This window comes from Apus apus, chromosome Z (assembly GCF_020740795.1).
Source record: "Apus apus isolate bApuApu2 chromosome Z, bApuApu2.pri.cur, whole genome shotgun sequence".
NCBI classification, from domain to species: domain Eukaryota; kingdom Metazoa; phylum Chordata; class Aves; order Apodiformes; family Apodidae; genus Apus; species Apus apus.
In genome coordinates, this window is record NC_067312.1 from 45548378 (window position 1) to 45563010 (window position 14633).

The following is a 14633-nucleotide window of genomic DNA, read 5'->3' on the forward strand; positions in this document are numbered from 1 at the left end:
CCTCTCCATGATGTTTCCTGGTATTGAGGTCAGGCTGGCACGTCTGTAATTTCTCAAATCCTCTTTCTGGCCCCTCTTATATGTGGACATCATATTAGCCAGCCTCCAGACATTTGGGACCTCCCCTGTTAGCAAGGACTGTTGATATATGAGAGTGGCTTGGTGAGCTCCTTCTCCAGCTCTTTCAGTACTCTAGGGTGGATCCCTCTTGGCCCCATAGACTTGTGTGTCTAGACATACAGTCTCAATTTTTTTTTTTTTTTTCATTGTGACACGACTTTCCTATGTTTGAAGATTATAATTTGTATCTAAAAACTGTGTTCAGATATCTTAATTTCCTTAGGAATATTTAGTTATCTGTCACCAAGGAATTTTGTCATTAAGAACACATTTTTACTGATAGGGTTGAGCAGTTTGTTATGAAACTAAATCTCTCACAAAGGGACTACATAACACCAATGTTAGACAGCATGTTAATGATTCAGCACTACACTAATGCTTCATCTCTTAATAACACAGAAATACAAGATTGAACTATTTAATAACAATTCTGGAATTTCTGAGAAAATTGAAAATTGTATACAAAATCCCAAATGAATTAATGACAGAGTATAGAGATCAGCTCCTTTGAAACAATAGGTTGTAAATAAATTCATGCTCACAAGAATACAGTAACTAGAGGAACACTGCGTGAGCATCCATGCTCGCATCTGACATCCAGCCTTCTCTCCTAAAGATACCTCTTGATTTGGCTGATAATCCACTAAAGATACAGGCTTTAAATAATCAGAAAACTGTTTTGTTTTTCTTTTCCTTCTATGTTGCTTTAGGTTTGTACACCTCTATTAGGTGATTTGCACTATTGCAGTGTTGATAACACAGGTGAATAGATAAGGAGAGATGTGGGCAGTCACAAATAGAAGCATACTTAAGTTTTACAGCAGGAAATTTCTTTTTACCTTTTGGTGAGTTCAAATTAACTCTAAGGACACTGAAAGTTCTAACTGCACATCAACCCCTCTACTTCTCTAATTTCAGCTTTATAGCTAAAATCAGCAGCTAGTGCATGTCGCACAAACTTAGGGAAAATTAGCAAGTTTCCAAGTTTAGGAAAAAAAAAAGTTGGATCATATATTACTGCCAAAATGAAGACAATGCATTTTCACTTTCTTTCTAAGATACATGAATATTTACTGTGTTTCTATATGCTGATTGTTAAAACATGACTATTATCTTTCCAGGAGAGGTGTCCTGCAGATAAGGTGGTTATTTTGTTTATTTTAATGAATACAAACTATGCAAGAAATGTGTATGCTTAGCTAGGAAAATGTCTGATAAGCATGAAAATACTTTAATATTCTGTCAACACAATTTCTTGTCATGTTATCATTAAGGAGGAACTATTTATTTTTGTTCTTGGAATAATAACTCCTTGCAACTATAAGAGCAAAAAATTATTGTTTATTATTGCAAAAGGCAAAGGATAAATTTCATTAATAAGGGACTTATTCATATATTTAGTATCTACTGTGTATTCTTAAAAATACATCTACATTATATATGTGGTTGTACACTCATTTGAATAGATATACTAGTTTCTATTGTCATTTTGCTTTCTGCACTGTCTTTACAGGACTTCAGAAAGTACCCATTAGCTCTGAGAAATAGAGAAACAAGATGGTCTTTGAACGTTGTGAACCAGGGTGCAGTATTGTTTGACTAAGATGAAAGAGTAGCCCTTGTGTGTTATTCCAGAAGAAGTATTACCATTTATCATAGAATCAATCATAGAATCATAGAATTGTTTGGGTTGGAAGGGACCTTAGAAATCACCTAGTTCCAATTCCCTTGCATGGACAGGGGCACCTACACTAAACCAGGTTGCTCAAAGCCCCATTCAGCATGACCTTGAACACCTCCAGGGAGGGAGCATCCACAACCTCCCTGGGCAACCTGCTCCAGTGCCTCATCAGCTGCACAGCAAAGAGTTTCTTGCTAATGTCTAACTTAAATCTATCCTCTGCCAGTTTAAAACCCTTTCCCCTCGACCTATCAATACACACCCTTGTAAAAAGTCCCTCCCCAACTTTCCTGTAGGTCCCCTTCAGGTACTGGAAGGCTGCTAGAAGCCTTCTCTTCTCCAGGCTGAACAGTACAAACTCTCTCAGCCTCTCTTCATAGGAGAGGTGCTTCATCCCTCTGATCAGCTTTGTGGCCCTCCTCTGGACTTGCTCCAAGAGCTCTGTGTCATTATTGTGTTGAGGGCTCTGGAACTGGATACAGTACTCCAGGTGGGGTCTCACCAGAGCAGAGTAGAGGGCAGAATCACCTCCCCTGACTTGCTGGCCACATTTTTTTGATGCAGACCAGGACACCATTGGCCTTCCGGGCTGCAAGTGCACATTGCCAGCTCATGCTGAGCTTTTCATCAACCAACATGCCCAAGTCCTTCTCCTCAGGGCTGCCTTCAATCCAGACTCCACCCAACCTCTATTTGTTCTTGGGTCTGCCCCAGTCCAGGTGCAGGACCTTGCACTTGGCCATGTTGAACTTCATGATGTTGGCATGGGCACACCTCTCGAGCCTGTAAAGGTCCCTCTGGATGGCCTCCCATCCCTCCAGTGTATCAACCACAGCACAGAGCTTGGTGTCATCAGCAAACTTGCTGAGGGTGGACTCAATCCCACAGACCATGTCGCTGACAGAGATGTTAAACAGCACCAGCTGCAGTACCAACCCCTGAGGAATGCCACTTGTCACAGGTGTCCATCTGGACATCGAGCCATTGATCAGTACTCTCTGAGTGTGACCATCCAACCAATTTCTTATCCACCAAGTCGTTCATCCATCAAATCCATATGCTTCCAGTTTTGAGACCAGGATTTCATGTGGGACAGTGTTGAATGCCTTGCACAAGGCCAGGTAGATGAAGTCAGTTGCTCTTCCCTTGTCCACTGACGCTCTGATCCCATCGTACAAGGCCAGCAGATTTGTCAGGCATGATTTTCCCTTGATGAAGCCATGTTGGTTGCCAACAACAACCTCCATGTTTTCCATGTGCCTTAGCAGAGTCTTCAGGAGGATCTGTTCCATGATTTGGCCAGGCACAGAGGTGAGACTGACTGGTCTGTAGTTCTCTGGGTTTTCTTTCATTCTTTCCCTTTCTGAAAATGGGAGTTATGTTTCCCCTTTTCCAGTCAGTGGGAACTTCACCAGACTGCCATAGTAATTTATGTGTGTATATATACATATATATATACACATACATACAGGCAGATAATATTTTTGTATTGCCTCCAAATTGCATGTGCCTCCTTCTACCTTTTCTGTACTTTCTTTTTGTGTTTTTACTCACTCAGGAGCTCCACTTTTATGTTTGCAGGCCTTCTGTCACACCTACTTAAGTATCTTGATATTGCTATAGACTCTTATGCTCCTAAGACCTCTGTTGAAAAAATATCCAGCCGTTTTGCTGGATCCTGAACAAGTCCTGAACAGACCAACACTGGCTCTTCTGAAGTCCAGGGCTGTAATTCGGCTTTTTTTCTTGCTCTCTTCTCTGTGAATCATAAACTCCAGTCTCATGTTTGCTGCAACCAACAGTGCCTTTTGCCTTCAGTTTTTCAACCATTTCTTCCTTGTCTATGAGCAGCAGGTCCAACCGAGCATCCTAGCTGTCATTGATGACCTGCATCAATAAGTTGCCTTCAGTACTTTCTGTAATATTTTGAACATACTGATAAATTAAATCACTGTACCTAGAAACTAGTTTTTGCCTTATTTGTCTTCAGTTGTGACTTAAAACTTGTCCAAATCATGTGCACCTTGTATTATAACCTAAGATCTCATGTCTGAGGTCAGTAAATCAATCTGTTCACATCTTGATTCCATTCATTGCTCTAAAACTGTTGCTTGGGTTACCCTTTACCCAAATTCTTAGTGATGCTTCCTTATGTGCTTTAACAACAGAAAGAGTGTGCAGAAGTATTTCTTTACAGCTTCAACACCATGTCTAATGAGAAAAGATTTAGTTAAATCTACCCATAAAGTTTACAATATCTGCAGATTATCAAAGTTCAGTCTATTTTTGGAATATAAACACTTTTCACTTTTTTTTTCTTTTTTAACCAGCTTCTATGCTTCTTTCAGGCTGCCCTAGTAGTGGAAACACTTCTGAATGTAATGCCTCATTTGGTGGCTTTCAAGGATGCATGCGACTCATTACTATTGATAACAAAACAGTGGATATGATCTCAGTTCAGCAAAATATTGTTGGAAATTTCAGTGACCTTCAGATAGATTTATGTGGCATTATAGACAGGTAAGAAAACAATATTTTTTCATGTATTTACTTATTTGAATATTTTGTTTCCAATATTGACTTGATGACAAAGAACAGAACACTTATAAAAATTGCATGCTGCTTCTTTGCTAAGAAGTCAAAGTCTAGAATAAGTGCAGTGCACACAGCACAGCAATTTTCATGCACTGCAAATAAAATTAGAGTAACTGTGGTTAAAATTATTTTATTATTCCAATGAATTTTAATTACTTGGCTTTCTTTTCAAGTAAAGCTATAGACAAAAATCCTCTCCTATATTATATAGCCCCATTCACCCTTTAAAATGTTGTGTTCTTTACTAATTGTTGCTGCTTCCTGTATTCTACTCATTCAGAAAGACAGGAGATAGTACTTATCACATTGAGTGAGAAATCTTTTTTAGGCTATAGTCAGAACTCCTTTTATAATTCCCAACAGATTTATTTATTTATTTATTTTCTGGGAAAGAGACAGAACCATTAACAGAATGTCAAAATAATGGAAAGTGGGGATCTGCATATTTTTTAGTACTCAATTACTTAAATGGAATCTAAGAAAGATTGTAAGTGGAAAACATCACAAAATTGGCTCATAATTTGTTACAGTTATGGTATGTGTTTTACTGTCAATTTTTCAATGTATGGTATAAGTAGGAACTTCTCAAAATGCTCATTTCAGAGCTGTGGTTTAGGAACCATGTCTTCCTCCATGAGTACAGAAATGTTTTACCTAAATTTTTAATGGAAATGGTACATTTTTACATGCAGTGATTCCAGATCCTGTCAGCTTTTGAATGGTCATAGTACTTAAATATGTGTAGCAACACTGTGAATCTCATTATATAGAAATCCAGAATTATTTGCTGTATTATATCTTATTCAGTCTAAGTTCAGTTTATTTAGAACTTCACTTTACCTTTTTGATTGGTATTTTGTTGCTTTTGAACATTCCTTCAAAGGGGCTAGATTTATATATAGACTTTCCTTGTATTTTTTTCTTGACAATTTTTACAGCATATGAAGAGAGTTATCATCCTTACTTTATGTCAATGCCACTGCCACTTTGTTGGGTTTTTTTTGCAGTATGGACTTGTGTAAGTCACTTAAGCTTCCAAGCCACTTCCTTTTTAAAAATGCTTTTATTATTTTCTGTCACAATTAACTAGTTTTTTGGTTTAATTTGTTTTGTGGGTTTTTTTAGTTTGTGTTACTCTCATAGTTCATAAAAATTGGGTGTGGTTTCTCATGATCAATGATACAAAAAAAAAAGTTTCTATGGAGAGTTTTTGTTTGATTTTGTTTTCTCTAAAATTTGCTAATGTTAATTTGAGTCTTGAAAATTGCATATTTCTTGCACTAGTTCTGTGAGATATAGCTTTCAGCTCTCAGCCTGCATAACGTCTTCCTAACGTCTCAAAAAAAGAGATATCATCCACTGTTTTTAATACATTTCATTACATTTATCATAATTTATATAAAAATAGATTGGTTTTATAGTCTTCATGGTCTTGTGCTAGCTTGTTCTCGAAACTGTTTCTTTCCAGTTTCTTGACACTGCCTCATTCCATTTGATATCTGAAGATTATCACCTGGAACAAGTGTGTTTCTCGTTATCAGACTTCTGTTGTGTCACACCATAAATCCAAGTTGGTAGGATACATCCTTCTTTGCCAACATTACAATTGCTTACATGTATTAAACAATTTCTAACAGGCACTTGCATCATCTTGTGAACAGTATCATTTGAGAGAACACACTCTCTTTCTGTAATGATTTCTTGATGTCTTTCGTTGCCCTAAGCTAAATTAATCAGCATTTTTGCCAATGTGGTCCCAATGGTAGATATCCCACTCACATCTGAGGGCAAACCAACCACTTTGTCTAGAGGTCTTTATGGGAGTCTTTGCACCTCCAATTCAAAAATGGGAAGCATGACACAAATTCTGGAGCTATTGATGGCTTCTGTAGCAGAAACAATGGATTACTGATTATAATAGCTTTACACATTTAAAGTGCATGAACACAAAGAAAAAGTACTGCTTGCATAGCGATCAGAATTTATATGCAATAGTAAATAAAAGGAGAGTAATTCTATTGAGTCCATTGTTTACTTGACATACATATATATATATAGTGGTATGTGGATTGTTGCTGGACACCAGGTGCCCACTAAAGCTACTCTATCACTCCCCCCTTCCACACTGAAAATATATTGAAAGGCTTGTGATTCAAGATAAGGACAGGGAGGGAATAATCAGCAATTACTGTCACAGGCAAAACAGACTCAACTTGGGGAAATTAGTTTAATTTATTACCAGTCAGCTCAGAGAAGGGTAATGATAACTTAATCCAGATCTTAAATCACTTGCCTCCAACTCCTTCGTTCTTCCCAGGCTTAACTTCACTCCCCATTTCTCTACCTCCTTCACCACAGTGGCTCAAGGAGATGGGGATTGGAGGTTGCAGTCAGTTTGTCACATGTTGTTTCTGCTGCTCCTTCCTCCTCATGGAGAGGACTCTTCACAGTCTTCCCCTGCTCCAGTGTGGGGTTCCTCCCACAGGAGACAGTCCTCCATTAATTTCTCCTATGTGAGTCCTTCCCATTGATTGTATTTCATGTGTCCCCTCCATGAGGTGAAATCCTTCAGGAACTGACTGCATCAGCATGGGTTCCCCATGGGGCCTCACATCCTGCCAGAAAACCCACAAAGTATGGACTCCTCTTTCCATGGGTGCACAGGTCCTGCCAGAAGTCTGCTTCCCCTGCAGGTTCCCCATGGGATTGCAGTCTCCTTTAAGCATCCACTTGCCCCAGCTTCATGGGCTGCAGGTGGATATGTTCTCCACTATTACCCTCTATAGTCTTCACCACAGGCTACAGGGGAATGTCTCTTCTGCCATCTGCATGCCTCCTCCCCCTTCTTTACTGACCTTGGTGTCTGCAGTTCTCTTACATATTCTTTCTTCTCTCTCCAGATGCAATTGCACTAATAGTTTCTGCTTATTTGCTTCCCCCTTCTAAAACATTATTACACAGGTGCTACCACCATCACTGATGGGCTTGGCCTTGGCCAACAGTAGGTCCATCATGGAGCCGGCAAGCATTGGCTCTGTAAGACAAGGGGGAAGCTTTCAACAGCTTCTCACAGAATCCAACCCTGTAGCATCTTTGCTACCAAAGCCTTGCCACAGAAACTCAGTAAATATGTATATGTATTTAACACATATAGAGTAGATTTGTAGTGATTTGTAGTGCTCGTTGACAGAAGGTTGATTAATCATTCATTTATCTGTTTGGAAATAATTTATTACCTTGTTCTTTTTAAACAAAAGAAACAACCCCCCCACGATCTTTCTATTTTCTCCAAACTTTCCATTTCCTCCTCCCAACACTTAAATTATTATGATTTTTACCAGTCATTTTTACTCCCATGTTCCTTCATTTAGCCTTTTTCTCCATGAGGAGAGCGAACAGAGGCAGCGGCTACGGCAAGCAGTCTGCCTTAACAGCAAACTTAACTGATTTAAAACATACAGGGGAGTTCCCGGAGCCAGGAAAGCCCGTGGGACAGACGGGAGACCGGAAGGGCTCAGCAGCTCTTTCAAGAGAGAGTGAAGTGGCAGAGGGGGTTGCCGGGGCAACCGCGCGGCATGTAAACACGGCCATACGGGGAGGCTTCCTGCGACCGCGAGGAGAGTGAACAGGGCAGTGGCCATGGCAGAGAGCAGCGCGAGCAGGGCATGTGGGCGAGAGTGAGAGGAGGCAATGAGGAGGGCAAGCAGGCAGGCAAGGCCGAGTGGAAGATGGTCTCCACTCGTTCGAAAGCCTCAGTTAAAAGCAGTGTTGGAACCCAGACTGATCTGCCTCAGAGGCACACAGCTATTCAGGTGTCAGGCTGCATGGAGTGTCTGAGTCTGTGACGCTTGTAGGATGACAGCAAAGACAACATCTGTGTGCACTGCGACCAGGTAATTGATTTGCTCAACCTGGTTGCTGAGCTTAAGCAGGAAGTGTAGAGGTTAAGGACCATGTGAAAGGGAAATAGATTGGTGGGGCTGCACCCTGCTATCCTTAGGGAAAAGGTAGCAGGTGGTAACTTCATGAGAGGTAGAAGATCCCCAGCCGTCTGGTCACCAGGAGGAAGGACAGGAACTAGGAGAGGGCCGGGGGGGGGGGCGGGAATGGAAGCAGGTCCCTGCTAGGGGTAGCAGGAGAGCTCTCACTGGATGGGAAGACCCTGTCCCACAGCAGAGAAAGGGTACTGGGACAGGAGTTAGCAGAGCTCATTGATAGGGCTTTAAATTAGGTTGGAAGGGAGTGGGGGAAAAAGTCAGGCTTACTACAGATGAGCCTAGGGGTGATGTGCCCATGTTGGGGATGAAATTGATAACCCAGCCAAAGTGCATTTAGACCAGTGCACACAGCATGGGAAACAAAGAGGAAGAGCTGGAAGCCCTGTGTGCAAACACAGGGCTCACTAACAGGTTAGTAATGGAGGAAGTGGTCAGGTCAGATAGTCAGGCAACCTCACTGGAGCTTAAATGCCTTTACACAAATGCAGACAGCATGGGGAATAAACAGGAGGAATTAGAGATGAGGGTGAGCCTGCAGGGCTACAGTGTCATTGGCATCACTGAGACCCAGTGGGATGTCTCCTCTCACTGGAGCGTCAGAATGGAGGGTTACAAATTCTTTAGGAAGGACAGACAGGACAGATGGGGTGGGGGTGTTGCCCTCTATGTTAAAGACCAGCTGGAGTGCATGGAGCTCTCCCTGGGGATGGACTAGGAGCCAAGAGAGTTTATGGGTTAAGATTAAGGGACAAAAAGGCCAAGGTGACATCATGGTGGGGGTTTGCTACAGGTTGCCTGAGCAAGAGGATTATATAGAAGAGGCACTATACAGACGACAGGAGCAGCTTCACTTTCACAAGACATGGTGCTTATGGGAGACTTTAGCCACCATGACATCTGTTGGAAGAACAACTCTGCTAAAGGCAAATAATCCAGGAGGTTCCTAGAGTGCAAGGATGATAACTTCCTTTTCCAAGTAATCAAGGAACCAACAAGGAGAAGTGCTATTCTGGATCTTGTCCTCACCAATGAGGAAGGGCTGTTGAGGGATGTTAATCCCAAGGGCAGCTTAGATTGTAGTGACCATGAAATGGTGGAGTTCAAGATCCTTAGGGCAGCAAGGGGGGCTCACAGTAAGCTTACTACCCTTGGCTTCAGAAGGGCAGATTTCAGCCTCTTCAGGGATCTGCTCAAGAGAGTGTCTTGGGATGACACCCTGGAGGGTAGAGGGGCCCATGAAAACTGGCTTGTATTCAAAGATCACCTTCTCCACGCCCAAGAGTGTTGCATCCCAACTAAGAGGAAGTGAAGTAGAAACTCAAAGAGGCCAGCATAGGTAAGTAAGCAGCTCCTAGGAAAGCTTAAACTTCAGAAGGAAGCAAACGGGGTGGAAGCTAGGGCAGGTATCCTGGGAGGATTACAGAGAGGTTGTCCAGGCAGCTAGGGATCAGGTGAGGAAAGTCAAATCCTTGCTAGAATTAAATCTCACCAGGGGTGTTAAGAACAGTAAGAAAACCTTCTTTAGGTATTCTGGGGAGAAAAGGACAACCAAGGAGAGTGTAGGCCCTGTCCTGAAGGAAACAGGTGAGGTAGCAACACAGGAGGTCCTCAATGACTTCTTTTCCTCAGTCTTCTCTAGCAAGTGCTCCAGCCTCAACACAAAGGCCACAACAGGTGAAAGCAGGGACTGGGAGAGTGAATTACTCCCCACTGTAGGCGTAGAGCAGGTTCGTGAGCATCTAAAGAACCTGAAGGTGCATAAATCTATGGGACCTGATGGGATTCACCCTGGGTCTGACAGAGCTGGCAGATGCAATTGCTAAGCCTCTGTCCATCATATTTGAGAGGTCATTCCCATCTGGTGAGGTTCCTGCTGATTGGAAAAAAGGGAACATAGCTCCTGTTTTTAAAAAAGAGGAAACAGAAAGACCCAGTGAACTACAGGCTAGTCAGTCTCTGTGCCTGTCAAGATCATGGAGCAGATCCTCCTGGAAAGTCTGCTAAGGCACACAGAAAATAAAGAGGTGGTTGGTGACATCCAACATGGCTTCATGAAGGGCAAGTCATGCCTGACCAATTGGTGACCTTCTACAACAAGGCTACAGAGATGGTGGATGGTGGCAGAGCAACTGGCGTCATCTAACTGGATTTGTGCAGGGTGTTTGACACTGTCCCACATGACATCCTAGTCTCCAAATTGACAAGGCATGGATTTGACAGATGGACCACTCTGTGGATAAGAGATTGGAAGGATGGCTGCACCCAGAGAGTTGTGGTCAATGCCTCGATGTCCAAATGGAGGCAGGTGATGAGTGGTGTACCCCAGGGGTCAGCATAGGGACCAGTGGTGTTGAACATCTTTGTTGGAGACATGGACAGTGGGATTGAGTGTATCCTCAGCAAGTTTGCTGACGATACCTAGCATCAAAAGAAGTGTGGCCAGCAGGGCCAGGGAGGTGATTCTGCCCTTCTACTCTGCTCTGGTCAGACCCCACCTGGAGTACTGTGTACAGTTCTGGTGCCCTCAGCACAAGAAAGATGTGGACCTGTTGGAGAGGGTCCAGAGAAGGGCCACCAAGATGATCAAAGGCCTGGAGCACCTCTGCTATGAAGACACGCTAAGAAAATTGGGGCTGTTCAGCCTAAAGAAGAGAATCCTCTGAGGAGACCTTATAGAGGCCTTATAGTACTTGAAAGGGGCCTACATGAAAGCTGAGGAGGGGCTTTTCATCAGAGAAAATAGTGATAGGACAAGGGGAAATGGTTTTAAACTGAGAGTGTGGAGATTTAGGTTGGATTTTAGGAAGAAATTCTTCACTGTAAGGGTGGTGAGGGTTGCCCAGGGAGTTTGTTTATGCCTCATCCCTGGAGGTTTTTAAAGCCAGGTTGGATGAGGTTTTGTGCAACCTGATCTAGTGGCAGGGTTCCCTGCTTATGGCAGGGAGGCTGGAACTTGATGTTTAAGGTCCCTTCCAACCTTAATGATTCTATGATAGTATCTTTATGCTGTCCCATTGATCATATACCTCTTGAGCATGAAAATAATTCTCTTAATATATTTTCCTAAACATCTTTTTTCTCAGTTCATTTAAAAATATATATGAGTTTAATAACTACTAATTAGGCATAAACCATTGACAAAATAAATTTAAAGGATACAGCAGCATTCTAAATGCTTTACAGACTTAACACATTTAGTCTCAGAGTAGAGAGTACCAGATGAATCTGTCATAATTATATCAAGCCCTTCATAGAAACATACAGGTACCCACCAAAAGTTTTTTTATTGGCTTTGGTGTCCTGGTGGCAGTGTGTGTGGGGAAGGACCTGGGGGTTGTATTAAATGGGAAGCTTGATGTGAGCTCAAGGCCCAGAAAACCACTTATATCCTGGGCTGCATCAAAAGAAGTGTGGCCAGCATGGTGAGGGAGGTGATTCTGCCCTACTGCTCTGGTGACACTGCACCTGGAATACTACATACAGCTCTGGAGCCTTCAGCACAGGAAAGAGGTGAAGCTGATGGAGAGGGTCCAGAGCAGAGCCACAAAGATGATAAAAGGGCTGGAGCATCTGTGGTATGAAGACAGGCTGAGACAGTTTGGGCTGTTCAGCCTGGAGAAGAGAAGGCTCTGAGGAGACCTTATAGTGGCCTTTCAATACCTAAAGGGAGCCTACAGGAAAGATGGAGAGAAACTTTTCATCAGAGAGTGTAGCAATAGGCAAGGGATAACAGTTGTAAACTAAAGAGAGCAGATTTAAGTTAGATATTAGGAAGAAATCCTTCACCATGAGGGTGGTAAGGCACTAGAATAGGTTGCCTAGGGAAGTTGTGGTATTCCCCTCTCTGAGGTGTTCGAGGCCTGGTTGGATGAGGCCTTGTGCAGCTGGTCAAGCATGAGGTGTCCCTGATCATAGCAGGGCGTTGGACCTAGATGGTCTTTAAGTTCCCTTCCAGCCTTAACCATTCGATGATTCTTTGATTCTATTAAAAAAAACCAAACCAAACCCAAACAAAAACCCCAACACATTAACATCAGGGTACTTGTAATACTTTGTAATATTTTTTTTCTAATTGAAGACTGAGGTAAGAAAAATAATAAAAATTGAAACAACTAATTATTTTCAAAATATCTTTTAGCCATAGTTTGGAACCATGCTATTTGGAACCATGTATTTAGCAGATAACTGGCATACGATATTCTTATTTTTCCTCTTTATCAAAAGTATGCTTGTATTCTGGATTAGTGTTCTCCTTTCAGTTTTAACTTATGATTATTATTAGCCTGCTGCCTTAGTTTTAAATTATATACAATTTTCAGATGTCATAAACTTACACGCATATTATCAAAGAATATGTGATAAAGGCTTAATTAGCTCAATTTTTCTGGTTCAAGCAGACATTTTGATGAATCAAAAAATTACCTTTTACAGACTAAATATTATAAATACTTTTTCTAATTTTAGCAAAAGTTTTGTTATAAGATTAGTTTCCTCTAAGAAAGCACTGTTCTAAATCTTACTTTGATAAGGGTTGCAGCTTATAAAGTAATTATAGTTTCACTTTGATGTGGACAGCTACTGTTTACTTTCTATTATAAATTCTGAAAAAGAGGGAAGATGTAAAGTTTAATGTTAAAAGATTGAAATTATACTCTAAATCACTTTTATGTCTACTAAAGTTCTTTCAAGAGTCACCAATTTCATCTAAGCTTTTTATCTTGTGAACACTATTAAGAAGTTTAGTTAATATGGACAAGGAGTCAATATAAGCAAAGACCAGGTAAATTACTTGCATTTTAGATATATTGATATCTTTCTCAAAAAGGAATGAGGCAAGAAAAATTACAACTGAAACATATACAAAATTAATACAAAATATTTTGTATCAAAATGATTATAAACCTGTTGCTTACAGTTCTTTTTTATGTTCCAAACCAGAGCTCATTACTTACGTCATCTACAGATTTGTCTTAAAATACAATTCTATGAACGAGATAATAGATACAAGATCAGCTCTTTCACTTCCAAAAATCTCACTTATTTCCTTGAAAATAGGTGACCTATGCCACTTTACTTTTTTTACCTGCTACTTTTTTTTGGCTTGGTTTGGTTTTTTCCTTCCCTTTGTTGATAACCTCTGTTTATCCTTGTTTATGAAAAAAATAATAAATTATTTGAGAGTTCCAAGGAGTAAATATGCAAAGGCCCTGAATTATTCATAGGGCAGTTGTGTGAACTGCTGGACTTCCTACAATCCTAATTTAATACCCTACTAAGATGTATTTAATGAATTAAAAGGCATTTTAAGAACCTGTGAATATTAGTGGACCTTGTTTATTTTTCCTGTGGTCAGTATCAACAACAAAGCCTTTTATTACTTTCCAAGCTCTATCACATACACACCTATATATACACACACTTGCTGCAATTAGAATGTTACCTATTCTAAAGTGAAAACCTGATAAATAATTGGTTAATGTGTGTCATTCTGTTTCAAAATATTTTCAGTTGTGATCACAAAAAGGTGAATTTTCTTGTTTTTAATCTCATGCAATATTTTATATTTCAGGTATATTCCTTCAGACTTAACCATTAAACAATTACAGGGAAATTTTCCTTGCAGTCAACCACTGTAAATCCAGAAGAGAGCAATAAAAAAAATCTTCAATTTTCTGCTCATATCATTAGAATGAACAGTGGTTTTAGTGGATGTTACCTATTGTAACTGGATGGAGCTGGCATACTAAACACTACTGTTTATAGAATAGGAAGCAATCGTTATTTTAGAGTAAGAAATAGCTCTCAGTTATTATGGTCAGTATAACTGCTATGTGCTTAGTTTTTCTTGTTTGGTTGGTTTGGTTTTGTGTGTGTGTGTTTATTTGTGGTTTGTTTGGTTTTGGTTGTTTGGGGTTTTTTTGTTTTGTTTTTTTTTTAATTCTATTACTTTTAGAAGAATAAAAAGAAATGTCTTGTGCTGCTGCTTTGCTGTGAAATATCTTGTTGAGGAAATCCTACCAGTTGCAAAGCTTGCCAGTGAAAAATCAGCATGTATATCTGTCGCAAGCCGATGCCGACACAGAAGCTACCGGCTGTCAGAATGCTTCCGTGACTTCCCCCTCCCCCCGAGTTTGGATGGGTTTTTAAATGAAGCCTAGTGCACACGTGGAGTTCACCTCTCACAGAGGAACCGCCACTGCGGGACCATATTTTAGAGCAGAGATTAGAATACCACCCTC

At 40.8% G+C, this 14633-nt stretch overlaps 1 protein-coding gene across 2 annotated transcripts in view; it reads left to right on the plus strand.

Moving 5' to 3' along the window:
• The window catches only part of CNTNAP4 (contactin associated protein family member 4), a 222557-nt gene that overhangs the window by 142414 nt on the left and 65510 nt on the right, over positions 1-14633 (plus strand). For both annotated transcript variants that reach the window (XR_007891847.1, XM_051643036.1), the window contains exon 10: positions 4150-4321. Coding sequence is in view for 1 of the 2 variants with exons in the window: in XM_051643036.1 (XP_051498996.1) it covers positions 4150-4321 (172 nt within the window). In the remaining variant the exon portion in view is untranslated. The remainder of the gene's footprint in view (positions 1-4149; positions 4322-14633) is intronic.